At 33.2% G+C, this 26,290-nt stretch overlaps 2 protein-coding genes and 1 pseudogene across 2 annotated transcripts in view; all 3 read left to right on the forward strand.

Annotated features, from left to right (window-relative positions):
• The window catches only part of LOC107862907 (nucleolar MIF4G domain-containing protein 1), a gene marked incomplete in the record, with an annotated part of 11,332 nt that extends 6,706 nt beyond the window's left edge, over positions 1-4,626 (forward strand). Inside the window, 5 exon segments of the mRNA XM_047409552.1 lie at positions 1,173-1,300; positions 1,418-1,519; positions 2,332-2,622; positions 2,703-2,825; positions 3,874-4,626. Of these exon segments, the coding sequence (XP_047265508.1) occupies positions 1,173-1,300; positions 1,418-1,519; positions 2,332-2,622; positions 2,703-2,825; positions 3,874-4,257 (1,028 nt within the window).
• Positions 4,627-13,467: 8,841 nt separating this feature from the next.
• On the forward strand, positions 13,468-15,360 carry LOC107864993. The gene is made up of 8 exons (XM_016711369.1): positions 13,468-13,539; positions 13,629-13,833; positions 14,000-14,099; positions 14,176-14,300; positions 14,623-14,681; positions 14,780-14,940; positions 15,016-15,136; positions 15,199-15,360. Exons 1-8 carry the CDS (start codon positions 13,468-13,470, stop codon positions 15,358-15,360), a joined length of 1,005 nt encoding a protein of 334 aa, XP_016566855.1.
• Positions 15,361-19,735: 4,375 nt separating this feature from the next.
• Positions 19,736-25,466, forward strand: LOC107864992 (annotated as a pseudogene).
• Positions 25,467-26,290: the final 824 nt, after the last annotated feature.

Raw genomic sequence — 26,290 nt, forward strand, 5'->3', positions numbered from 1 at the left:
ATAGCCTTTCTACTTCTTTAGAGGTAGAGGTATGGACTGCGTACATCTTACCCTCCCCAGACCTCACTATGTGGGAATACACTGGGTTTGTTGTTGTTGTTGTATATTCTCTCTCTTAGTTTCTCTTTGTTCTCTTTTTTTTGGGACTGTTTCTTCTAATAACTACAAAGCTTACTAGAGGGAATACGTATGCAATCTATGAAGTACAAAACTGAATTGGCGTGTTTATGGTTAGAGAGGAAAAGGAGAGTTTTGATGGGGAGTCAACTTCTTTAGGCATTTTGAAGGCATGATGTATTGCCAATTTGTTTAGTTGGTCCAATTTGTATCCTCCTGTTAATGCAGAAAAAATTCAGGTCTTTCTTTATTAACCATTAGTTCTGGCTTAGATAATTAGTATAGTCAACCAGAGGTTTCTGTTAGCTCAAATGCCACATCTTGTAATTCTTGCATCTTATTGATGCCTTTTATTAATAGTTAATACCACTTACTTTTATCAAAAAAATTGACTGACTTGCATAATCCGATGGGGCTTTTGATTTGTATTTCAATTGTACAATAAGCTTAAAAGCCCCAAGGCATTATATAACTGCACGAATTAGCATAGGTAACTTACCAGCAGAAGAAAAATGAAAAATCAAGTCGCCAGGCAAACAACTTGCCCTCAAAAACGGATATCAGAAGGAAAGAGTTATTAAAGAAACTGTGAAATTACTCACATTGTGATGAGAATGTGTTTATTAATTTCTTTACAACTAACTGTTTCTTGTATCATTGTGACAAAACACTATATATTTTTTTGGTAGCTGATTCTTTTCCCTCCTAAACCGGGGGTCTATTGGAAACAACCTCTCTACTTCACCTGAGGTAGTGGTATGGTCTGCGTACACTCTACCCTCCCCAGACCCCACTATGTGGGAATACACTGGGTATGTTGTTGTTATTGTTGTTGATTCTTTTCCCATTCCTTTTTTTTTGGTAAGTAATTAAAGTTTTTATAAATCTGCGTGCTAAGCCAATGCAATAGGCATAATTACAGGTTGTGCAATCCGTTTATTGTGTCCAACATTCCATCTACATATTATATAATAACCAGATTGCACCAAGATTCTTTTCCAATTCTGACTGGTCTGAATATTAAATGATTATTCCTACGTGCTTTTACTGAACAGCTTGTGGGATGAAATTGAGAGGTGATGATCCCGTTGGCATGAAGAACTTTATAGTTAGCATTCAGAATAGGGTGAATGAATTGAAAATCTCATCTCAGGAAGGACAATCAAACAGTATTGGGAAAAGGGTAATGATAACTTGATAATGCTTTCTTATGCGGATTGCTCCTTATTCCGTCTCTGCTAACCCCATAAGTTTCTGGAACCGCGTTAATCTGTATTTTCACGTACTGGTTTTGTGGCAGATGGAATTCATGCTTGAGATGATTTGTGATATCAAAAACAATAAAAAGAAGCCGAAGGAGGACACCTTGCAGCTTACCCGAATAAAGAAATGGCTACAAAAGGTGCTTGTTTGATTCAGCTGTTTTGGTCAATATAATCATCTATGTTTACATTTTTATCATTTGATATGGGTGCCCTTTGTACGGAGCTTTTCATCGATCTTATAAAATAGAAAGTTCCTCCTTTCTTTGTTCTTTCTGAGCTAGTATCTAGAGACCAGATGGTTCAAGCTTTTGGACTATACTGGGTCGTTGTAGTTGTTATTTATCTAGATGGTCCAACTGATTTAACTTTCAGTTTCCAATCTCCCCTTCCTCTTCTAGTGTCTTTGCTTTCGGAACTCTAAGTTTATTGTCCCTTATGAGTACTAAAAGATCTCATGTTTTTACTTGCTGTATCTGATAGGTTAATTAAGTCCATGTGGGATTTTGGATTTGCAGAAGAAATTATTGAATGCTCCTGGACTGATGTTTACTCATGATTCTTAACAAGATATTCAATTAACAAATTTGTCCATATTACTTCCAATCTTTTTTGCACTTAAATGCAACTTTTGGTGCATGATTTGTTTGTGTTGAAGATGGCCTTTTTGATCTAGTGAAAATGTGCTGGCTCATAGATCTAGTAATACAATTGTAGAGCACTATTCTCGCAAGATTCAGTAGTTCTGGGGACAATAAATGTGGGGGGCCAAAGATATCTTATATATAAGTTTCACTGCTGTTCTTCTGTTATTTCGATAGAAAAAAGCAATAAATGATGGCGATTAGCTGCCATATTCCTTGGATCATCACACTCTACATTGTCTCATCATTCTATCATCCTTAATTGTTAATCTCTCCTTGTTTTGTGGTTCCGGTAATCTTACGTGCAGCTCAGAGTAGTCGATATATTGATTCGAGGATTAAAGTGGAGCAAGCTGCTTGATCCTGACAAGAGAGGCCAGTGGTGGATGTCTGGGAATATTGATTCTACAACTGATGTTCAAGATGTTGCAAGCACAATTGACTTGGAGGTCACCGAGGCTCAAAAGATGCTCCAGCTTGCCGCTGCTCAGAGGATGAATACTGATGCAAGAAGGGCAATTTTCTGCGTAATAATGAGCGGAGAGGACTATACTGATGCATTTGAGAAACTTCTAAGATTGGATTTGCATGGCAAGCAGGTTGGCATCCGTTGATTAAATTCCCTGCTATTTATTGTTGTGCTTCAAGTGTGCAAATTCTTTAATATTTATACATGCAGGATAGGGAAATCATGAGAGTTTTGGTAGAATGCTGTTTACAGGAGAAAGCTTTTAACAAATACTATTGTGCTCTAGCTTCCAAGTTATGCAGCCATGATAAAAACAATAAGTTCACCCTGCAGGTATGCCTTTTGCTCAAATGTATCTTGGGAAGTTGTGTTACACGGTCTTTTGTACTCCGCAAAGTTGGCGGACAAAAGGTTCATTTATTACATTCCCTGATTTCTAGGAAGGGAGAAATCACATCTCGGGTGTATTTGGTATGACCATAAATATTTTCCACTTCTCTCGTGTTTGGTTGGTCTAGATGTTACGGAAAATATTTTCTCTAGGAAATTGGGAAAATGACTTCCTTTATAGTAGGGAAAACAAGTTCCTTAAGTGCCATTCCACGTTAATGGTCTCCTCCCCACCTCCAGCACCCCACTCATGCCCCACCCCCACCTCCACACCATAGTGATTGTCTAAATTATATATAAACATTCTTGGGACTATTTTCTGCTTACTTAACAAATACCAGAAAATAAGTAAAAACCCGCATGTTTTCCCGGAAAACATTTTCCCTCATACAAAATACACTCCTCATCTTGCCACATATCGGGAAAAGAAAGAGAGGAAAAGACAAATGTAAGTGTTTCTTATACTATATGAACAGTGGATATTTCTTGGTACATAAAATTATATTTTGAAATCATATGCTCATTTTAGCATATGGAGGATGAATATGAAGAGACTATGTACAGATACAGTTTTTACTCTTCTTCTCTCTCACACCATTGGTCCTCATTTTCCCTTTTTATCGGAGTGGTCAAAATAATCATGCTTTGAGAATCATCTGAACCATGGTACTCACATATTATTTGAAATCATATGCTCATTTTGGCAATGGAGGATGAATTTGAAGAGAATACTACATGCAGAGACACTTTTTACTCTTTTCTCTTACACCTATTGGTCCTTATCATCCCTCTTTATTGGAGTGGTCAAAATTGTCATGCTTGAGAGTTATCTGAAACATGGGTACTTACATGAACTGATATTTGCACCCAACAGATTGGATGCACTAACTTCCTAGAAGTAGTGCAAGTTTATTAAGTATATTTAGTTCCCAAAACGGTGTATTATACTGGTCTCTAAACCATAAACATGCTAATCCAATGTTTTTAGCAGTACTGCCTGTGGGATCATTTCAAGGAGCTTGATCAGATGCAGCTGATCAGATCAATGCACCTATCTAAGTTTGTCGCGGAGATGATTGCTTCTTTTAGCCTTTCACTTGCTGTATTGAAGGCTATTGATCTCAGTGATTCCTTACAACTGACTCCAAAAAGAATCATGCACTTTCGGATGCTATTTGAGAGTATCTTGGAGTTTCCTGAAAAGCTTGTCTGGAACATTTTTACTCGAATTGCTGTTCTGCCGGAATATGAATCCCTTCGTGATGGGATTGTCTTCTTTATCCGCAAGTACGTCGTAAATGACCAAAAGTCTCTGGGAGACAAATTCAAGATTGCAAAGAAGGCCCTTAACAATATTGAAGGAGTCATCATGTGAGTCTTTGCATGGCATATTCTAGCTTCAGAATTTTGCTGGAATAGTTATTGTTGCTGGTACAACATTAACCCATTTTTGGTAGATATTTTCTTGATTCTAAGATCGTTTAATTAACCATGTGACGTAGGATAGATGTGACGAGAAATTCAGCATAGAAGGGTCCTCGTTATGTGAATTCCAACCTTGGAATTGCATAATGTTTCACTATTAACTTTTGAGGTCGAGCAGTATTCTATGTACTTCATTACATGCATTTATTAGAGAGCATGGTTTAGAGGCTTGATGTGAGCTATATCCCGGCCTCTTCGTAGCCTAATATTGTGATGCCTTGGGAATTTGGTCAATATTGCAACTGCAGTTTTCATTTGATTTTCACATGTCTAAATGCTTGTTAAATTTTCATACTGGACCTTTTGCCGATGGTGCTTACCGCAGCTTAAGACATGTTCGGTCCTTATCTTATTCAAAGAGTACACTATGATGCAGCATGCATGCCACTGTTGGAAAGTATATTGCCGGGACTCCCATGTCTCTGCAATTGTTTTAGTGCGATTTTCATTTTGTTACTGAGAATTCACTAGTTAGATTTGCTATCTTCGCTTTGATATTTTGAGAATTAATTGGTGTGTGAATTTTCTTATTTCATGCAAAAAGGGGATGAATAAATCTTCTGGCTTTGGTATGATGATGGATTCTGGAGGGAAAGAAATGAATAAAATGGTTTTTGGTGCAACTAGCATAAGACAAATTCGTTAGAATTGGGTGCCTGCTGTCTTGGAATCTATTTAACTAAAATCAGCAACTAGTTCATAACTAACGGAGCACCTATTCCTATTATAATTAGGTGAATCTAGGCTACATGTTGTAAAGATTTTCGAGATTAATCCCAAAACAAAAAATAAAATTAACCTATTCCTTAGATATTTTAAGATAAGTAATAGCAACTCCGAAAAGCTAAAAAATTATTCTTATTCATTTAATTATCCCCGAACTCGTACATCTTTACAAACTAGAGGAGCATGGTACGGGCTCAACATTAAGATATTTTATTATGTATAGTAACTTAAATTGATATTAATTCGAATTATGAATTATAACACATGAATACACAAAATATATTGACTACTTGGTAGTATTTTATGAGGAGCCAAGTTTTACAAGATAATTATGTATTCCTTTACTAAACCGCCATAAACCTTATTTGTTTTCATTTTCTCCTTGTTTTTTATTTGTCAACTTGTTCTTTGAAGTTAAACTAAATTAATATTTTAAATTCAAATTTTAAGTGTTTCAAAAATTATATAGAAAAAAAACTATAGTTACCATCTTTCATATTAATTTAAATTATTTGACTTTGAGAACACGATAAAACATACTTAAGTAGATATTTTACTGAACTTTGCTTTTGTATATATTCCTTCCATTTAAATGTGGAGTCGTTTGTTAGAGTGTATAAAAATAATGCTGATAGAATGTATTAATAATGTTTGCATTAATAATGTTTGTATTAGTAATATTGATATTATTTATGCTAATATTATTTCTTATACACTTTTTGATGTACAGTGTACTGTATTAAAGCTTGTATTTTCAATTTGATATATTTAAACCAAAGTTTAAAAAAAGATGAATTGCATATATACATCCTGGGATTCACTCGGGATCTAGCATGAGCTCAATATATATTTATTTGTCTCAATTTTTGTGATACAAAATGAATTTAGATAATCAATCATACTTTTAATATGTTTTTAGATATTTTAAGTTGTTAATATTGTAATTTCTAATATTTCTATATAATTTTTAAATAATATATGTTACTCTCTTTATCCAAACTTTTGTGACATTGATAGTCAATTATATTTTCAAAACAATCTAAGTTTTTAATTATTGTGATTTATAATATTTTTCTTCTATTTCAATTTAAGTGACACTGATACAATTTCGAGAGTCAACCAAATATTTATATCGTTTAAATTTTTCAAGTTGTTAATTATTGTGAATTACAGTATTTTTTAAAGTATTTTTTAAAGATATATAATAGATTAAATTATTTTAGATATTTAAAGTTTTTAATTATTGTAATTTATAATATTTTTTATGTAATTTTCAAAAACTATATGCTACTCTCCTTGTCCAGAGTTTGTGCACTGAGAGTCAATTATATTTCTTAAATAATTTAAATTTTTAATTATTGTGTAAAAAATTTTCACTCTAATTTAAATGACATGATGCTTAGATGAACATAAGAATTGATTAGAGGTGATATAGTAAAATCACGATCGAAGCAGCGAAACAGACATGTCTTAAATGAGTCACAACAACTAATTAGAAATGATATAATAAAATTATTGTAAAAGATACTTGTGAAAAAAAGTAAGTGAAATCTCATATAAGAATTCAAGTTACTTTAAAACATCAAGAGTTAACTTATAATTTTATATCTATTTTATCTTTTTTATTAAATATTATTTAATTATTTATTTATTTATTTAATACTTAGATAACTTATAATAATTAATTAGAGGTAATATTTAGTAAAATTATGATTAAAGTCGTTGAAGCAAACATGTCATAAATGTCTATTCTATTGTTTTATTATCTATTATTAATTTTTTAATATATAAATAATTTATAATAATTAATTATGAATGATAAAGTAAAATCACGGAGTAAATAGCTCAAGCCGACAAGTCGACGGAGAGCTTCTTTAAATACTTAGATGACTTATAATAATTAATTAGGGGTGATATTTAGTAAAATTACGATTAAAGCAGCTGAAGCAGACATGTCATAATTTTCTATTTTACTTTTTTTATTAAATAATATTAATTTTTTAATATATAAATAATTTATAATAATTAATTAAAAATGATACAATAAAAATTAAAATTACGATTGAAGCAACTGAAATAGACATGTCATAAATTTCTATTTTTTAAAAAAAATTAAATATTTTTTTAATATATAAATGGATTATAATAATTAATTAGAGACAATATAATAAAATCACGATTGAAGAAGTTGAAGCAGACAACATAATCAGGCATATCAAATTTTTCTCTTCTATATATTAAAAAAAATTAAATTAGGTGAAATTGTAGTAACAAATAAGAAAGAAAATAAATTATACCCTGGTATTTCTTGCTGCTGCTTTGCTACTACCATCGTTTATATCTTTATATATTCTTATACTTTCGTGTAGTTGTGGCTGTGGGCGGTAATGGTTGGATAGGGTCATGTCCGAGGGGGTTGGGGCGTGGGGCCGTGGTGGGGGCGGGGGATGAGGAAAGGGCGGGAGTGGGAGGGAGGCCAAGGTTTGGCCGCGGGGGCGGGGGCGGGGGGGGTAGTGGAGGGCGTGTGGATAGTGATGGTAGGCTGAGGGTTGGGTCTTGGAATATAGGAACCCTTCAGGGTAAGTCCATAGAGCTTGTGAAGATTCTTAGGAAGAGGAGGATCAATATTGCGTGTGTTCAAGAAACCAAGTGGGTAGGGTCTAAGGCTAGGGAGGTGGATGGTTACAAGCTGTGGTACTCTGGGAGCGAGAGGCGTAGGAATGGAGTTGACATCTTAGTAGATGAAAAGCTTAGAGGTCAGGTAGCAGAGGTGAAGAGGATCAACGATAGGTTGATGACTATTAAGTTGGTCATTCGGGGGTTTACCCTGAACGTGTGTAGTGCCTATGCGCCGCAAGTGGGATCGGAGGGGGAGGAAAAGATGCAATTTTGGGAGGCTTTAGAGGAGGTGGTGAGAGGCGTGCCTAGCTCGGAGAAGATTGTTGTAGCAGGAGATTTCAACGGGCACATCGGGGCGTTACCGGGAGACTTTGGTGATGTGCATGGTGGTTTTGGTTTTGGGGAGAGAAATGAAAAGGGGGCTACTCTATTGGAGTTTACGAGGTCCTTTGGGCTGGTGATGGTGAACTCGGGCTTCCCGAAGAAGGACGATCACCTGATCACCTTTTGAAGCGCGATAGCCAGGACCCAAATTGACTTTTTGTTGCTTAGGAAAGGGGATAGGGCGTTGTGTAAGGACTGTAAGGTCATCCCGAGTGAGAATCTTTCGACCCAGCATAGGCTCTTGGTTATGGATTTGGGTATAAAGAAGAATAGAAAGAGGAGGAGTAAGGAGTGTAGACCTAGAATTAAGTGGGGCGGCTTGATGCAAGTGAATGCGTGGGAGATAGGAGAGAAGTTGGCAGGAATGGGGGTGTAGGAGTGTAGGGGGGACGTGGATAGTATGTGGGATAGGGCGGCTAGGTGCATCAGGGAGAATGCAAGTGAGGTGTTGGGTGTTTCTAGGGGCCGGGCCGGGCATCATCGGGGGGATTGGTGGTGGAATGAAGAGGTGGAGAAGAAAGTGGGGACCAAGAAAGGGGCGTATGCTAAATTGGTTGAGAGTAAGGACGAAGAAGAGAAGCGGATAAACAGAAAAGAGTACAAGCTAGCTAGGAAGGAGGCTAAGTCAGCAGTCACGGCAGCTAAGACGGCCGCTTTTGAGAGCTTGTTATGCAGGGTTACAGGGGAAAGGAGGGGAGAAAAAATTATTTAGACTCGCTAAGGCTAGGGAGAGGAAGGGTCGTGACCTCGATCAGGTGAGGTGCATTAAGGGGGAGGACGGTAGAGTGTTGGTGGAGGACGGCCACATTAAGAATAGATGGCAGTCGTACTTTCATAGGCTCTTGAATGACGAAGGGGATAGAGCTATAATGTTAGGGGAACTGGAGCACTCAGAGGAGTGTCGGGATTTTAGCTATTGTAGACGTTTTAAGGTAGAAGAGGTTAGAGAGGCTGTTCGCAGGATGCGAAGGGGTAGGGCGACGGAGCCAGATGAGATACCGGTAGAGTTTTGGAAGTTCGTTGGAGAGGCTGGTGTAAGGTGGTTGACTGGATTGTTTAATGAAATCTTCAAGACGGCAAAGATGCCCGAGGCTTGGAGGTGGAGTACCATGATCCCCCTCTATAAGAATAAGGGTGACATCCAGAGTTTCAATAACTATAGGGGGATTAAGTTATTGAGTCACTCTATGAAGATTTGGGAGAAAGTGGTCGAGGTGAGGCTGAGACGGATAGTGTCTATTTCGAAAAACCAGTTTGGATTTATGCCTGGCCGCTCGATGACGGAGGCAATTCACCTGGTGCGGAGGTTAGTGGAACAGTATAGGGAAAGAAAGAAGGACCTGCACATGGTGTTTATCGACCTGGAGAAGGCTTACGACAAAGTCCTCGGGGAGGTGCTTTGGAGATGCTTGGAGGTGAGTGGAGTACCGCTGGCATATATCAGAGCAATTAAGGATATGTATGATGGAGCGAAAACTCAGGTGAGGACGGCGGGAGGAGACTCAGAGCATTTCACTGTCTTGACAGGATTGCATCAGGGATCTACTCTTAGTCCCTTTTTGTTTGCGTTGGTGATGGATGTGTTGACGCGACGTATTCAAGGGGAGGTGCCTTGGTGTATGCTTTTTGCAGACGATGTAGTTCTGATAGATGAGACTCGAGGGGGTGTGAATGACAAATTAGAGGTGTGGAGGCAAACTTTTGAGTCTAAAGGGTTCAGGGTGAGCAGAAGCAAGACAGAGTATGTGGAATGCAAGTTTAATGACGTGAGGCGGGAGAATGAGGTAGTAGGGAAGCTGGAATCACAGGAGGTATGTAAAAGGGAAAGTTTCAAGTATCTCGGGTCCGTGATCCAGATTAACGGTGAGATTGACGAGGATGTCTCGCACCGTATTGGGGCGGGATGGATGAAGTGAAAGCTCGCGTTGGGGGTGTTGTGTGATAAAAAGGTGCCGCCTAAGCTGAAAGGCAAATTCTACAGGGTAGTAGTCCGTCCGGCCATGTTGTATGGAGCGGAGTGTTGGCCAGTTAAGAACTCCCACATCCAAAAAATGAAGGTGGCAGAAATGCGGATGTTGCGCTGGATGTGTGGGATGACTAGAGGGGATAGAGTTCGGAATGAGACTATCCGGGAGAAGGTTGGTGTGACTCCAGTGGAGTGCAAGATGCGGGAAGCCCTATTGAGATGGTTCGGACACGTGAAGAGGAGGGGCATGGATGCCCCGGTTCGTAGGTGTGAGAGGCTAGCGTTGGATGGTTTTAGGCGGGGTAGGGGTAGGCCGAAGAAGTACTGGGGTGAGGTGATTAGGCGGGACATGGAGCAGTTACAGCTCACCGAAGACATGACCCTAGATAGGAAGGTCTGGAGGACGCGAATTAGGGCAGAAGACTAGGGCCGGTTTGGGTCGCTAGTGTAGGGAATTACTTGGTGGGGGTTTTATTCTTGTTATGATTCTGTGTTCCATGTTTTATTACGAATCTATGTGCTTTCCTCTGTTTTCTAATACTTATGGGTGCCGTATTTATGTTATGTAATCTAGTTCTGTGCTTTACTATGAGTTTGTGTGGTATCTCGTGACTTGAGTCGGGGGTCTATCGGAAACAGCCTTTCTACTTCTTTAGAGGTAGAGGTATGGATTGCGTACATCTTACCCCCCCAGACCCCACTAGGTGGGAATACACTGGGTTTGTTGTTGTTGTTGTTGTTGTTTGATATGAAATTAAATAAAGAACAAAATTTATTTAATTGTATCAATTATAATTAATTTTTATAATAAATTACCATCTTACTAATTAATTTACTTAAATATAATATATTTGAAACAATTTTACACAAGAAAAGATAAATACTAAGAATGAAAAATAAATGGAAGATAGAGGGCCCACATGTGTGAAAATAATATAGAAATATGCAAGGCCATTCTGTGATGGCATTATAGTAAATTTCTTAGATGACATTGTTGGTAATTAAAGAGAAAAAAATGAGCTTTCATTAAAAATTTTGATGAGGTTCAAAAAACAATGCATAAAAAATTATCAAATTGAGCTTAGAACTTATGTTTAATGACTAAATTACCCTCAAGCTTTTTAAAAATTTATCATGTTGAAACCATAATTTCTATAATATAGAAAAGAAAAATAAGATGAATAAGTTGTTTACCGAATCTATATCTACTAAATAGCAAGAAAGTCTTACCTAGATTGTTGCCAAGTGGCACCATATTATTGGGCCAAGTTTTACTTATTAGGACAATTTAGTTAAAATTAAGTTTTAGTTAGTTAGTAGTTATTGTTATTTTTAAATTCAAAATTTTGATATTTATTTATAAGATAATTAGCACGATTCTTCTTTTGAGCAAATTATCAGACTTCCTATATTGCATATTTATAATTATAGTCACTATTATTATTTAATTTAAAATCTTAATAAAATTTGATAGTTATAATCCATGTCAAATACTCTTTCTAAAATATTTGTTCAGATCAATTGAAATTTATATTTCATACATCAAACACAAGAAACAAGGGTAAATCCATCAATCTAACTATTACTGTCAAGTAAATTAAATACAAAATTATAATAACAAATAAATAAATTAAATTACATCTACTAATTCAGGAGTTTCACAATTACATTTCTTTCCACGTCTAATAATAAGTAGCAAAATATAAGGAGGAGTTTCGTAAGCAAAGTCACAAAAGAGCAACTTTCTCACTTGATAATTATCTCTAAAACTTCAAAATACAAAATTTCAAGGTAAAACTTCTTCATTCGACGCAACTTCCATTGCTTTTCCATTTCCATGTTGATAGAACATGTTAAATTCTAAACATTCAAGCTCCGGTCCATGAGGTTTTTCATCTGATTTTTCAAAATATCCGCGAGAAATACGAAACACTTTCCACAATAATAACACAAGAAATAGCAAAGCAATAATTTTACAGTAATGAAATACATGTTTTTTTTTTTGTAGAACCAATGAAATATTACCCTACTATACAACAACTTAAATATGTATGCTACTTTTCCTACAGGAGACAAAGTAGAGTAAATAGTTAGGACCATTAAATTAAAAAATACGTTATTATTTTTAATTTTTTTTTTTGTAATCTTAAAACCACGTTCCTAATTAATCTCCCACAAAGACACGAAAAGAACACATTTACTTTTTAGTTACTAATTTTTTTAGATACAAGTTCTATAATAAAGGAGAATCACATTCACTATTTTAAAGATAGTTTAACTTTTTACCTTTTAATATTTATATTTCTTTTCTTTTTCTAATTATTTAAAACAAACATATCTCTGCAAAATCTTATTACTAAATTTCATTTTTTAATTATTGTTAAAGTTTTTATTAAGTAATTAAAAATTTATTTATGTAAATAAATAAATAATAAAATCATAACTGTTATTGAAAAGTCAAATTATATTCTTGTTACATATTCACATTCCTAATAATCATCTCACAAGCATGATTTTTTTTTTAAAAGAAATTCATACAAGTGCATAAATACATCCATTAGAGGAGTTAATTGTGGAAATAAAAAAAGCTACTATTTAATATTTAAAATAATTTATTTTTTAAAAATTAAATTAATAAATTAAGAAGATAATGTGTTTTAAACATCACTTGTATGGCACACGTATACCCACCCACGTTTTCTACTAAGCCCACACTAATTTCAAAACAAATATATCCACGTTTCCTACTACTCTCCTCCACAATCACAAAAACCAACACACTTCTCCCCAACAATCACCTATTTATTATTTATAATAATAATTTTAAAAAAACATATTAAAAAATTAAAAATATTACACAATAACTATGACATTCATACCGACATACCCAACCTACATTGTTTTAACACTTTGTCAACTTCTTTTTATATAATTTTAACTTTTAATAAACCACATTCCCTATTTTCAAGTAAACTGTAAGATTTCACAGAACATTCTTTTTCAATGTTTAAAACTTTCTTCTATTAAAACACCCATTTATTATTTATAATAATAATTTTTAAAAAATACGTTAAAAGATTACAGAATTTTTACAAAAATGTGACATTCATACCCACATACTCACATTTCCCACACTGTTTTAACAGTTTGTAACTTCTTTTTATACAATTTTAATTTTTAATAAATCACATTCCTTCTTTTCTTGCAAACTGCAAAATAAGTTTCTACGCAGTATTCTTATTGAATGTTTAAAACTTTCTCCTATAAGTACAATCCAATACATACAAATTTTTCTAAACTTCATTTTTCTAAAAAAAAACAGCTTCTAAAACATGGCAAGAGTGATTATATTAGTGAAATTTCAAATTACAAAATGGATGGAACTTCAAAGTAAGGGTTGTACGTATGTGGCATGCTACACCAAGGGACAAACCAAATTTTCTTCTATCAATTGAGTTAGTGCTTCAAGATGAAAAGGTATTTCAAATTATTCAATAATTTTCTATTTACTACACCAATACTGAATTATTAATCCTGACTTTAATTTCTCACTTATTTATTTGTAGGGAGAAAAAATTTATGCAACAATTCCACGATCTGTTGTCCATCGTTTCAGAGGAGAAAAAAATACAATAAAAGAAATGAGATTGTATCTTATGAATACTTTTGTTGCTGAGCCTAACAATATGCATTACAAAACAACTGCACATAAGTTTAAGCTGGAGTTTACACCCAAGACAATTGTTGTTGAGACAACTGATCCAGCTTTTGGTTTAAATATTTTTAACTTTCGATTCTTTAATGATTTAAAAAATCACATTGACATTGATGACACTCAACTATTTGGTAAAAAAAAAATTCGTGTTGCTCTTAACAATTTTTTTAACCAAAACATCACTATTTGAATTTTTTTTGTATAAATATGTTTATCTTGCAGATGTCATCGGACAAGTTGTTTGTCATGCTGAAAAACAAACTCATCAGCTTCGAAATGGTACAACAAGTCAATTTTTGAATGTTGTTATCGAAGATAATGAGTAAGATTGTGATTCAATTACTAATTTTTAATATTTTTCTACAATCTTAATTTCTAATATATGGTTATTAATGCAGAAGGAAGACAATTACAGCAACATTTTGGGGGGAGTTTGTTGATAAAATCATGCCCCACTTGCACAATTTGATCGATGAACCTGTCATCGTAGTTATGCAGCTTATAAGAGTGCATAAATTTCAAGGTATATCAACAATCTAACTTACACTTCAAATATCATATTCAATTTTAAAAAAATTACTGGTCTAACACTATGTTTAAGTTCACAGGGGTATATTCTGTACAGAATACATGAAATTCCTCCAAGCTTTGGATTAATCCTGACCTTCCCCAGATTAATGATTTCAAATCAAGATTTTTGTTTTATACTATATTACTTTTATGTCCATACTAAAATAAAAATTACATGCATCACTAATATAAAAAGTGCAGATTAGGAACTGTGTCCGAAGCTATACCCCTGAAATGCTAAGTAATATCTCAACGTAGTCTTTCTATTTCTGAAGAATTGACTACTGGAACTGTACAATTTAAAACTATTAAAGAATTGCTTGATTCTGTGCAGGTAAAAGTCTCTATATTAATTTCACACTATATTTCAACAAGCTTACTTATATGCAACATATGACAAATTGTTCCATGACAATTTTTTTATTTTTACAGGTTGGGCATTTGTGGATTCTTGCAAAAATAGTGAATTTGAAACTTAAAAACAATTGGTCATACCTACGTTGCATCAAGTGCCATAAGAGTGTCGAAAAAGTTGCCAAAAATATACTTCACTGCAAGAAATGTGGTCGCGATTATCAAACAGCGACTCACAGGTTTGAGCTTAATATTATTTGCTTACCACTAAAAATTTTAGCTAGATTTTATATTTAAACCAAAAATGCTATCAGTTATAGGGTTCAGATTAAGGTGCTGGATGATACTGGGATCGTCTCTTTATTGCTTTGGGACAACGAAGCAATCACACTCATTGAAAAATTTGCTTCTGAATTAAAAGATTGTCCGTTAGAGGTATATTATTTTTTAACATTGTTTTATGAATCCTAATACTAATAAAACTAATATCATATTAGATTTTTGATTCTCCGTACGAGTGTTCCTATCCGATCGAGCTGGATGTTCTTCTTGATAGAATCATCATGTTTAGATTATATGTTAAACAAGAAAATATTGAATCACGTGATCGAGTCTATGGTGTTGCGAAGATCAATGACGATGAAGAACTGATAAATTAATACAAGAAGTCAACAAAAGAAGATGTTTTCACTGTATGTATGATTTTACTAGCAAAAAGTCATTTATAGTAGCATGTTAATTTTATCACTAAAAGAGATGTTTAATCCTTTTTATTTATAAAAATAGAAACTTCATTTCAATGTTGAAGAAGGCTCAGATGCTAAGAAGGTATTCAACTTTCAACGATTTAAAAATAAAAATTGATAACGGATATTGCTGTATTTATGTATTTTTTAAATAAATCTTTACTATTCTCCTTTTTGTCTTAGAATTCCGTGTATGATAACTAGAATATCTCTCCTAAAAAGATGTATATTTTAAAAAGAGGCAGACCAAAAAGTGGAGGACCTATATCAGAAGTTACTGATGATGTTGACCAACTATCCAATAACAAGGCCAAGAAGATTATTAAGAAGGATAAGAATCCTTAAAGAAGTGGACGCGATGATTTTCCTTTAAAAACTTAGCTACATTTTAAAATTTTTTAGCAATCTAGATTTAGGTATGATGCTGAATTAGTTTTAGTTTTGTGTTTTGTTTTATTTCTTTTAAGAATCATGACTCTATTATATCAAGGTCTTTCATTTCTTATGTTAACACTATGTTTTAATATTAGTTAATTTACTGTATGAATCTACTTTTTATGTTTTCCATGTATTTGTAAAGTTTATACATTCGCATCAGTTTTTCTTTTAAAATTGCAACTAAATGAGGTCCAACATTGATGTGTGTAGAAATTTAGCATAATAACATCAGTAAGATCAGACAAAACAAGTTGATCATAAAGCATGAAACAGGAGTCGAGTCGAATAGAGAGAAACAAAATATCAGGTTGTAGAATCGTTCTTTTGAGAACCCACCATCACCAACATAGACAATACCCTGAAGAAGAAAAAAATTCAGCTCAGGAATATGATAAAGACAAACTAATAACATGTATGTCATAGTAGTTAATTCATATGACAAATACAATTTATAGCAGTATGAGTTATTTCCTTTGTTCCCTTCCTTTTATTAATGAAAAAATATATCATTTCAAATTCCAAAACTCAAATATTAACGGGACCTGTTCTTTACCTTTCTCCACTTAAATGATGGATACAACTTCTTGATTATCTTACTAGAAAAAAAGGATACTTAATTTTTATAATGTGAAAATGATACTTGTCACTTCTTCCACAAGTTTCTATCAATATATACTCTTCTCCACTTGAATTATGATTACCACTTTTTTGCTCTTTTATCAACAAAAAATAATTATTTTTCAACGCAAAAATGATACTTATCACTACCTCTGCCTCACTTCATCGAAAAATTTATCCAAAATTGTAATGTCCATATAACTAAACATGCTTCTAAAGATTCAATAAGATTCATGGCTTTCAAAAATATCAAGTATACTGAGAAAATTACCTCATTGGAAGATTTAGTTTAATTAATTACCGATGCACCAATTAAAAATTGATGAGTTTGAACAAGATGATAGAATAGAAGATATAGTGTGATAACATACTTTGCAACCGAAAGATAGCATCCTGCTAGGGGGAAGGAATTGAATTCATAGGTCTCTAGCTTCATTATCAGCTAGAAGGCCAGATTTTTCATTACTTTTTATTACTGTCAAAATAAGTTGTGTAAATCCTTTCACTTGGCAGTCTGTATACCTGGACAAAAATCATCAAACAATGAAAAATAATTTGTACAAGTCAGCATCTGTCATTTCTTGATCATACAACATATATGCTAGGAGCACATCTGAAAATGTACGAGAATATTACTATTAATCATAATAGTAATATTACTATCTCATTTACTATATGAGATAAATGATAGATGAAATAATTCTGAGGTGCATTAGGAATTGAAATCAATAGACCAAATAAAAAAATGACTATAGACTAGGAGGAGAAAGTGACAGAATCCAAAAACAGCTTACACACTATTCAAGTATTACTAACCGTAGAACAAATCCTTCAAGTGGAATTGTATGAACTATGCAAGCAATTAATGCCTTTTTATCCAGGAGATAACCTCTACTGATTTACCAACTGCATATGCATTATGTCCTTCAGTAACACAACTTTCTATTAAAACAGTGTCTGACACAGTACCCGTCACTGACTCAGTTGAATTATGCACATTATTTGAAACTTCGACTGATGATTTATCAGCATTCGAACTAAATTCTCTCATATGCAACTCTTGAGATTCTAACATGTTATTAGCTGAAGAGTCGACATTGTTCACCTGCAGTATTGGCAATTTGTTCAACATGAGTCTACTTATTCACATCGTTCATCGACCCACTCCCTAAAAGAAATGCAAATACAAATAGCAACCAAAAAAAATAAGGAACCACTTCCCTTACAGAGGAGTACCTTTGTCTCATTATTATGTCTAGGAGAATCTAATCTTAAAGCACCATTGACTTGTGAAGAAATTTGATGCAAAGAATGTTGTGTCTGCACACCCGAGAGGTAATTCTTATCCACAAATTAAAGTTCCTATAAAATTATGGTGGATAAAAAATCTAGGCATACAAAATAGGAGAAGAATTGCAGGTAACTATAAGCAATAAATTCGTTTGCTTAACCTGTCCCTCTTTACTTGAAGCTGGAACCCTGCATTCTGCATTTCAATTCCTTGGTTTACATTGACATCACTGTAATCTGAACGAAGAGTTTGTCCATTGACAATTGTTTCATGATCATACTGAGAATCCAATCTTTGTAAGGTTGACTGAGGTTGCATGGAGTACTGATTGTGACTATAGATCTGTGAATCCTCTGGTGCTGCCTAGAAAACCATAAGATTAACAATTAACCTTTACTAAGCAAAAGTAACGAGGAGAACTATACCAAAATTCTCTACTTTACCTGTTGATTTGGCAAAAATATATACTGAGTGAAAATGTCCAACATGAGAATAAGGAGCATGGGATTGTAAAGGAGGAATTCCCTGTTGATGCATTACATATGGATGCAGAGCCACAATTTATCTGGGTGGAAGATAGGTTGTCATCCCAAGCAAGTATGAAGGAGAAATAGGCATACCATGTACATGATCCAACTGGTGGAACCCTAGAAAAGAAAATGTTGTGAGCACAGAAACAAGGACAATCAAAGGAGAATTAGAACAATGCATTTTTCTTCTCTTTTTTATTTTCTATATGAGGGTGTGGAGGGGGTGTGCGTGTGTGTGGGGAGAGTCATTCCTAATCATTTAGTGTCACCACATTCATAGTCAGCCACAGCTCCAGGATTATCTAAAAGGTACATAATTGATGATAACCATCCATAATAAGAGTCAGTCGGCTAAATTTTACTGATCATGTAAAAGTTATTTATCTACAGATAAAGGTTCAACTTTGAAACTCAACTTATCATATCTATTCTTACTTGGAAGTTGAAAATATCTTAAACTATCCTATTGTCATTTTTCACAATTAAATATTGTTGATTGCAACCTCAATAAACACCAACCTCTAAGATGCTATACCCACTGCCATATTTTTTACTTTGGACTAAGCAACTACTAAGCTTTTTGTCATAGATATTTATCATTGCGATATGAATGCATCAGTAATATTAGCAACGGTGTAAGTAATATATTCCAGGCCCACTCTAAATAATTACCGTTATAACTATGTAGACATTACCATCTGTAAGAACAATGACATGCTGTTTTTTTTCATATACTTATATTTTTTTCATAAATTTTAATTACTGTATTAAACTTATTATTATTATCCTCTAAGTGAACTCTTATGAAACTGATGTACCGATAGTGCAAAATCAAACTTTATTCATTAAAAGTTAAAAATGGCAGTTACATAGTAATAAACTGTCTTGAAAGTGTCAATAACAGTTGATATTTCAGATTACTTATGGTTCCTCTGTCAAAATTTTCACCACATTTCATCTTTATTTTAAAGTCTTTCAAATTTGCATACTATATCAAAATTCTGAAGTCCTTATATAAGGAAAATAAAAAAAAATCTGTTTCAGCACTAAGCAGATGCAATATACAGAATCAAAAACGACGCAGACAAAGTAATTTTAACAAAGGTATCATCTTTGATTACCACTTACATCTCTAATTTATATGCATCATCAGAAATTATTTTAATATTGCTCGAAATAATTGATTTTTTCTTAAGGGATGAACTAAAATAACATACAAATTTCTTCTATAAGAAAAGATGAATCCTCAAAGTACAGAAATCATTCTGATGAGAGTGAAGAAATACAAGCACCATTGGCTGATATAACAAATGGTGAGCGACAAAATTCCTGATTTAATATAATTTAAAACTTACTTTCTAATACTCTTCTTATATAGGTATGCATGGTTACAACATATTGCCTGATCTAAATGTATTACCTGAAGGTAATACAACCTTATTAGTGCTTTAAATTTTTCATCCGAACTAGATCCTAAGTTAAAACTTTGTTACTTCAATATGGTTTTATAAATAATAGAGTAATATATTTTATTTAGTTTGTAGATGTACAAACATATAATTCTCTGCCAGATTTAAATGAAACTCCAATAATAGAAGGTAAGTATTTTAAGTTCTCATAAGTTATCAGTTAAAAATAATATACATTGCAATACACAGACAGCTAATTAGTGTATCATTCTTACTAGAAATCGAGGCAATAATAAATAACACTGTCGTACAAGGTATGTTCCTAAAAAATATTTTTTATCTTTAAAAATTACATTATATTAGAAGAGAGTTTTTGAATCAACAATCTTTACTTTACAAAAAGATTATTACATTTACATCTATGCACAATCATAAATTTATATACATAACAGAACAACTTCAACATAACAAAGAAGATAAAGAAGGAGAAGAGTATCCAAGTGTGACAATCATACAGTATCCAGGTATGACAATCATACTTTGCTTACTTCTCTTACTAATTAGATATAAAACTATCTTGATAAATATAGATAAATATCAAAAATTCAAACATATTAATTGGTTTTGCTACCACTTTCTATAGATGTTGATGTTGAATATGATGACATTTGCATAGAAGGTTCTTCTGAAAAACTCTTCATTTAATATTAAAATAATTTGATCATTTAAACCTATAATGTTATGTCTTTAACTATATATACTTGCAATTATAGAATATTGGGATATATGAGATGCTACATATGAATGTGGACATTATGGAGCTATTTTTTTGGTATGAAGAAAGAACACACAAGCATTACAAATAAAAAAAAAATAATTTTCATGTTGTGCTGTCAACAAGAAAAAATAAAGCTTCCATACCTCAAGAAGCCTCCTCAAATTTTGGAACAACTATTGTTTGGATCAGGTTAGAGAATCATTGGTTTTAATATCACCATATTCATGTCTACCTATATTAACCTTCTTTATTATTCAATTTTTTTTTACTATAGATCCTAAATGTAGTCATTTTCGAGAAAAAATAATGAGTTATAACTCTATGTTCTCATTTACATCAATGAGAAGAAAGATGGATGCCTCAATTAATCAGACACGGGGGCCAAGAACATTAAGATATTTGAACAAAATTATCATCAAATTGGTAGCTTACTACCTCCTGAAGGATCTATTTCAAAATTTCCACAGCTGTATATTTATGATACAAAAAATGAAGTTTCAAATAGAATTAATGCAGTCGGGTAAGTATTGTAACATCATTATATAATCCCATGAAATTAAAAAGTACTTTAAAGATTTTACTAATATAATATATCTTTTTTTATAAGATAAAGTTTTAATATTATATGTCTTTTGTAGTCGTGGACGGGTGTTAATAAGCTTCATGTTGAAATTGTTGTTGATCTAAAACAAATGCTTGATGACAATAATGTGTTGGCGAAAACTTTTAGAATGGTGAGAGATAGATTCCAAGAAAATGACTGCTCCAATGTGAAGTTGAAACTAATAGGAAAAAGAGGTACTGATGGTAGAAGATACAATCTACCAACAATACCCGAAGTAGCTGCTTTGGTGGTTGGAGATATTGATGTTTCTAGATCTGACCGTGATATCATTATAGAAACTCAATCTGGACAGCTGCAAAGGATCAATAAACTAAATGTTGCATACTTAGGCCTACAATATTCTTTACTTTTTTCTTATGGTGAAGATAGGTATAGAGAGGACATTCCTTTAAGTTCAGGTGATAAGGGAAGGCAACATGTTAGTATGCGTGAATTTTTTTCTTACAGAATTCAAGAAAGAAAAGGTGAAGTTCCTACCATTGTGGCTTCAAGAAGATTATTTCAGCAATTTTTAGTTGATGCATATACAATGATGGAATCTTCTCAGCTGAAGTTTATTCGGACTCATCAAAAATAATTTAGAGTTGAGTTTTATAAGGTTCTATTAGATGCAATTTTACATGGAGACACTGATCCTTCATCCCAAGGTAAAAGAGTATTTTTACCATCAAGTTTTACGGGAGGTGCACGATATATGCTTCAGAATTATCAAGATGTTATGGCAATATGCAAATAGGCTGGATATCCTGACCTTTTTATCACATTTACTTGCAATTCTAAGTGGCCAGAAATTACTAAATTTGTAGGAAGAAGGGGGTTGAATCCTGAAGATCGTCCAAATATTCTAAGTAGGATATTTAAAATTAAATTGGATCACTTGATAAAGAATTTGAGGGCCAATCAAGTATTTGGAAAAGTAAAAACAGGTTTGCCATATTTACTATTTTATTTGAATATAAACTTACTTGATTTATAATGCAGTGATATATACCATTGAGTTCCAAAAAAAGAGGATTGCCTCATGCCCATATATTGCTTTTTTTTCATGAGAGCAATAAATTTCCTTGTGCATCAGATATTGATCGAATAATTTCAGTAGAAATACCAGATAAAGTCAATGATCCTCATTATTATAATGCTGTAAAAAATATGATGATGCATGACCCATGTAGTTCTACTGACAAATTTTCACCGTGCATGCAGAATGGTAAATGTACAAAGCACTTCCCTAAAAAGTTTGTTCATATAACAATACTTGATGAAGAAGGGTATCCTATTTACAGAAGAAGGGATAATGGTAGAACCATTGAAAAAAATGGTATTCATTTGGATAGTAGATATGTGGTTCCACACAATCGCAAGTTGTTGTTAACATATGGTGCTCACATTAACGTGGAATGGTGCAACCAATCAAGATCTATTAAATATTTATTCAAGTATGTCAATAAAGGACATGACCGTGCGACTGTTGTTTTTTCACAAAATACACATGTTGATGGTTCATCAACTATTGATGAAATCAACATGTATTATGATTGTCGCTACATATCACCATGTGAAGCTGTTTGGAGAATATTTAAATTTCCAATTCACCATAGAGAACCACCGGTGGAAATACTATCATTCCATCTTGAAGATGAACAATATGTCTCTTTTTCTGATGAGGATCCAATTGAAAATGTTACCAATCTGTTAGGAAATCTCAATTTGTAAGTTGGTTTGAGGCTAACAAGAAGTTTTCGGAAGTAAGAGATTTGACTTACGCAGAATTCCCTCTTAAATTTTGGTGGGACAGAAGTTCAAAAAAATGAAAAAGGAGAAAAAATTCTGCATTTTTTATTGGGAGGATCTTCTTTGTTACTCTAGGAAGTGGGGAGAAATATTATCTCAGGTTGTTATTGAATGTAATTAAAGGGCCAACTTCTTATGCAGAACTTAGAAGAATCAACAATAATGACCATGCTACTTTTAGAGATGCATGTTATGCACTTGGTTTGTTGGATGACGACAAAGAATACATCGATGCTATAAAGGAGGCAAGTACTTGGGGAATGCCATCTTATCTTCGATAAATGTTCGTCATGTTATTGATAGCTAATTCAATGTCACGACCTAAAGTTGTTTGGCAAACATCATGGCTGCTACTTTCAGAAGATATCCTTTGTGAACAAAGAACATTACTGGATAATCCAGATACAAATAATATAATTGAATAATAACAAAAATATTTTAAAATTGTTTCTATTTATAATTCAAGTATATTTATTTAATTGTTATACAGATTAAACAAGAAATTCATATTAATACCTAAAACAGCTTTATTACTACTTCATTTCATTGGGTTTTCTCACTTCTAAACAATAAATTATTTTAATAATATTAGAATCATATATTTTAACATGTATCTAGAAATGCATATTTCACTTCGGATTTACAGTATTTTGTGTAGTTCACTTATCCATCATATATAATGGTATTCTATAAAAAATTAATAAACTTTAGCAAACATCCATAAATTACATATAAATAAAACTATTTAATTGACTTATATACATGATTATGTGCTTTATTTTTTTTATTATTATAATATTTTTGTCATTCAGAAGTAGATCTAACAGATGATGAACTGAAAAATCGTTGCTTGCAAAAGTTGGACAAGATTTTAAGAAGTTGTGGAAAAAGTTTTAACAAATTTCCAACAATGCCAAAACCATGTTATGGTCATGAAGAAGTTGATCGTACCAATACACTCATTAATGAGGAATTGCGCTATAATAGACGCAATTTGGCACAAGAACATCAACAACTATTAATGCAATTAACAGTTAAGCAGAAGTATGTGTATAATAAAATCATGACTGTAGTGAACGAAGACAAAAGGGAATTATTCATTTTATATGGTCATGGAGGAATAGGCAAAACTTTTCTCTGGAAAACATTGTCTGCTGGCATACACTCTAAAGGTGATATAGTACTAAATGTTGCATCAAGTGGTATTGCATCTCTGTTGTTACCAGGAGGACGGACAACTCATTCAAGATTTGCGATTCTTCTGAATATAACTGAAGATTCAACATGCAACATTAAGCAAGAAAGTCCAATAGCTAAGTTGATGGTTAAGGCAAAGTTAATCATTTGGGATGAGGCACCAATGATGCATAGGTACTGTTTTGAAACTCTTGATCAAACTTTAAGAGATATTCTAAGATTTAACGATCCATCAAATTTAGATCGGCCATTTGGAGGAAAGACGATTGTTTTTGGAGGGGATTTTAGACAAATCTTACCGGTAATTACTAAAGGTACTAGGCAAGATATTGTTAATGCAACAATAAATTCTTCCTATTTGTGGATGCACTGTTATATTCTAAAGCTGACAAAGAATATGAGATTGCAAGATAGTCGATTTGATGCAGATGTGACCGAGTTAAAATAATTTTCTAATTGGCTTTTGGCAAAAGGTGATGGAAGGGTGGAATTTTCCACGGATAGCACTGAGAAAGTAAAAATACCCGAAGATATTCTCATAGATAATTGTGATGATCCAATATCTGGAATTGTAGAAAGTACATATTTCAATTATTTGGAACATTCTACTGATATGAAATACCTTCAAAAAAGAGCAATTCTTGCACCTACTCTTCAAATGGTGGAATCGGTGAATGATTACATAGTTTCTCTCAACTGTGGACAGGAGAAGTCATATTTAAGTTCCGATGCAGTTTGCATGTCTGATCATTCATTTGCATCTTTAGGACATGTGCGTACACCTGAATTCCTAAATAGTATTAAATGCTCAGGTATTCCAAATCACTCTATCACTTTGAAGGTAGGTGTTCCTGTGATGTTGTTAAGAAATATAGATCAATTAGTGGGTTTGTGTAATGGCACAAGATTAATCATCACAAGACTCAGAAATTGGGTAATTGAAGCGAAAGTGCTATCAGGAAAAGAATGTGGCAATAAGTTTTTTATTCCGAGGATGTCACTTCCTTCATCTGATTCACGAATTCCTTTTAAATTCCAACGAAGGCAGTTTTCAGTGATCGTATCTTTTGCCATGACCATCAATAAAAGTCAAGGTCAATCGTTGTGTAGTGTGGAATTATTTTTGAAGAAGCCTGTGTTTACCCATGGACAATTATATGTTGCCCTTTCTCGAGTAACATCTAGAAAAGGACTGAAGATCTTATGTTATAATGAAGATGAGAAAATAACAAGTGAAACTACAAATGTAGTGTATAAAGAAGTCTTCTCTAATTTATAGGTAACTATTTTCTTCTATATGTAATCTACTTGGATATATTTTGCTTTCCCTTTTAAAGTAATGTGTTATCAAGCTTTACTATATGAGTGTTTAATTTCTGTTATTTGTTAAAACTTACACGTCTTTAATAGAGAAATGCAAAAACAACACTTATGAGGTCCTAAAATCTCCAACAATCACCTAAAGACGTTTCCCTGGTGGACTCAAAAACACAAACAAAGATCATCAAATAGAGTAGGACAGTACACATCAGAAAGTTTGTGCTACATCTCAGGAAATCAGAAGTTCATAGAGACGTACATATAAAAAAAGGAAGAGCAAAGAGAGGAGCTCACCTCAGATTTAGAGAGTCGGTACACACAATGTGCTGGTGAAGAGATGTATAATATCATCTCAAATATGAAGCTTCACAACCCAAAAAACAAACAACACTTTGCAGCCGTGGTCTTAGAAGCTCCTAATTTGCTCACTAATGAATCTTAATGATGTTCGTCTGCAAAATAGAGAGAATGATTATATATTGTTCAGTTATTTATTTCCATCTCCTTGCAATTAACACTCCCATTTTTCTGAAGACATGATTAAATAACTAAATTGTAGTCAAGAGAACCTTCTACTTTGTCATGAAATTACGTCAAAGAAGTCTATGAATTTTACGTGCATAGTTAGACATTACACCACAAGCTTAATATAGTAAGTAAATAAGGAATGCTTTCATAGATCAAAATTTACATAAACAAGGATTACAAGAACTAATTTCAGCTTAACAGAACATATGACAAATGGAAAATACCTCCAAGGTAATTCCGAGAGCCGCAAAGAATGGCAATAGTTTTGGCTATGCTCCCCCCGAAGCAAATCAAGAAAATCATTCATTGTCAAAATCA

This window comes from Capsicum annuum, chromosome 3 (genome assembly GCF_002878395.1).
Source record: "Capsicum annuum cultivar UCD-10X-F1 chromosome 3, UCD10Xv1.1, whole genome shotgun sequence".
NCBI classification, from domain to species: domain Eukaryota; kingdom Viridiplantae; phylum Streptophyta; class Magnoliopsida; order Solanales; family Solanaceae; genus Capsicum; species Capsicum annuum.

Excerpts from the sequence above, each read along its gene's own strand:
- LOC107864993 (XM_016711369.1), top strand. The coding sequence starts at position 13,468 with ATGTGGCATGCTACACCAAGGGACAAACCAAATTTTCTTCTATCAATT. Across the intron at positions 13,834-13,999 it reads GACAACTGATCCAGCTTTTG|ATGTCATCGGACAAGTTGTT; the intron begins GTTTAAATATTT and ends TTTATCTTGCAG. Across the intron at positions 14,301-14,622 it reads AAGAGTGCATAAATTTCAAG|AATTGACTACTGGAACTGTA; the intron begins GTATATCAACAA and ends CTATTTCTGAAG.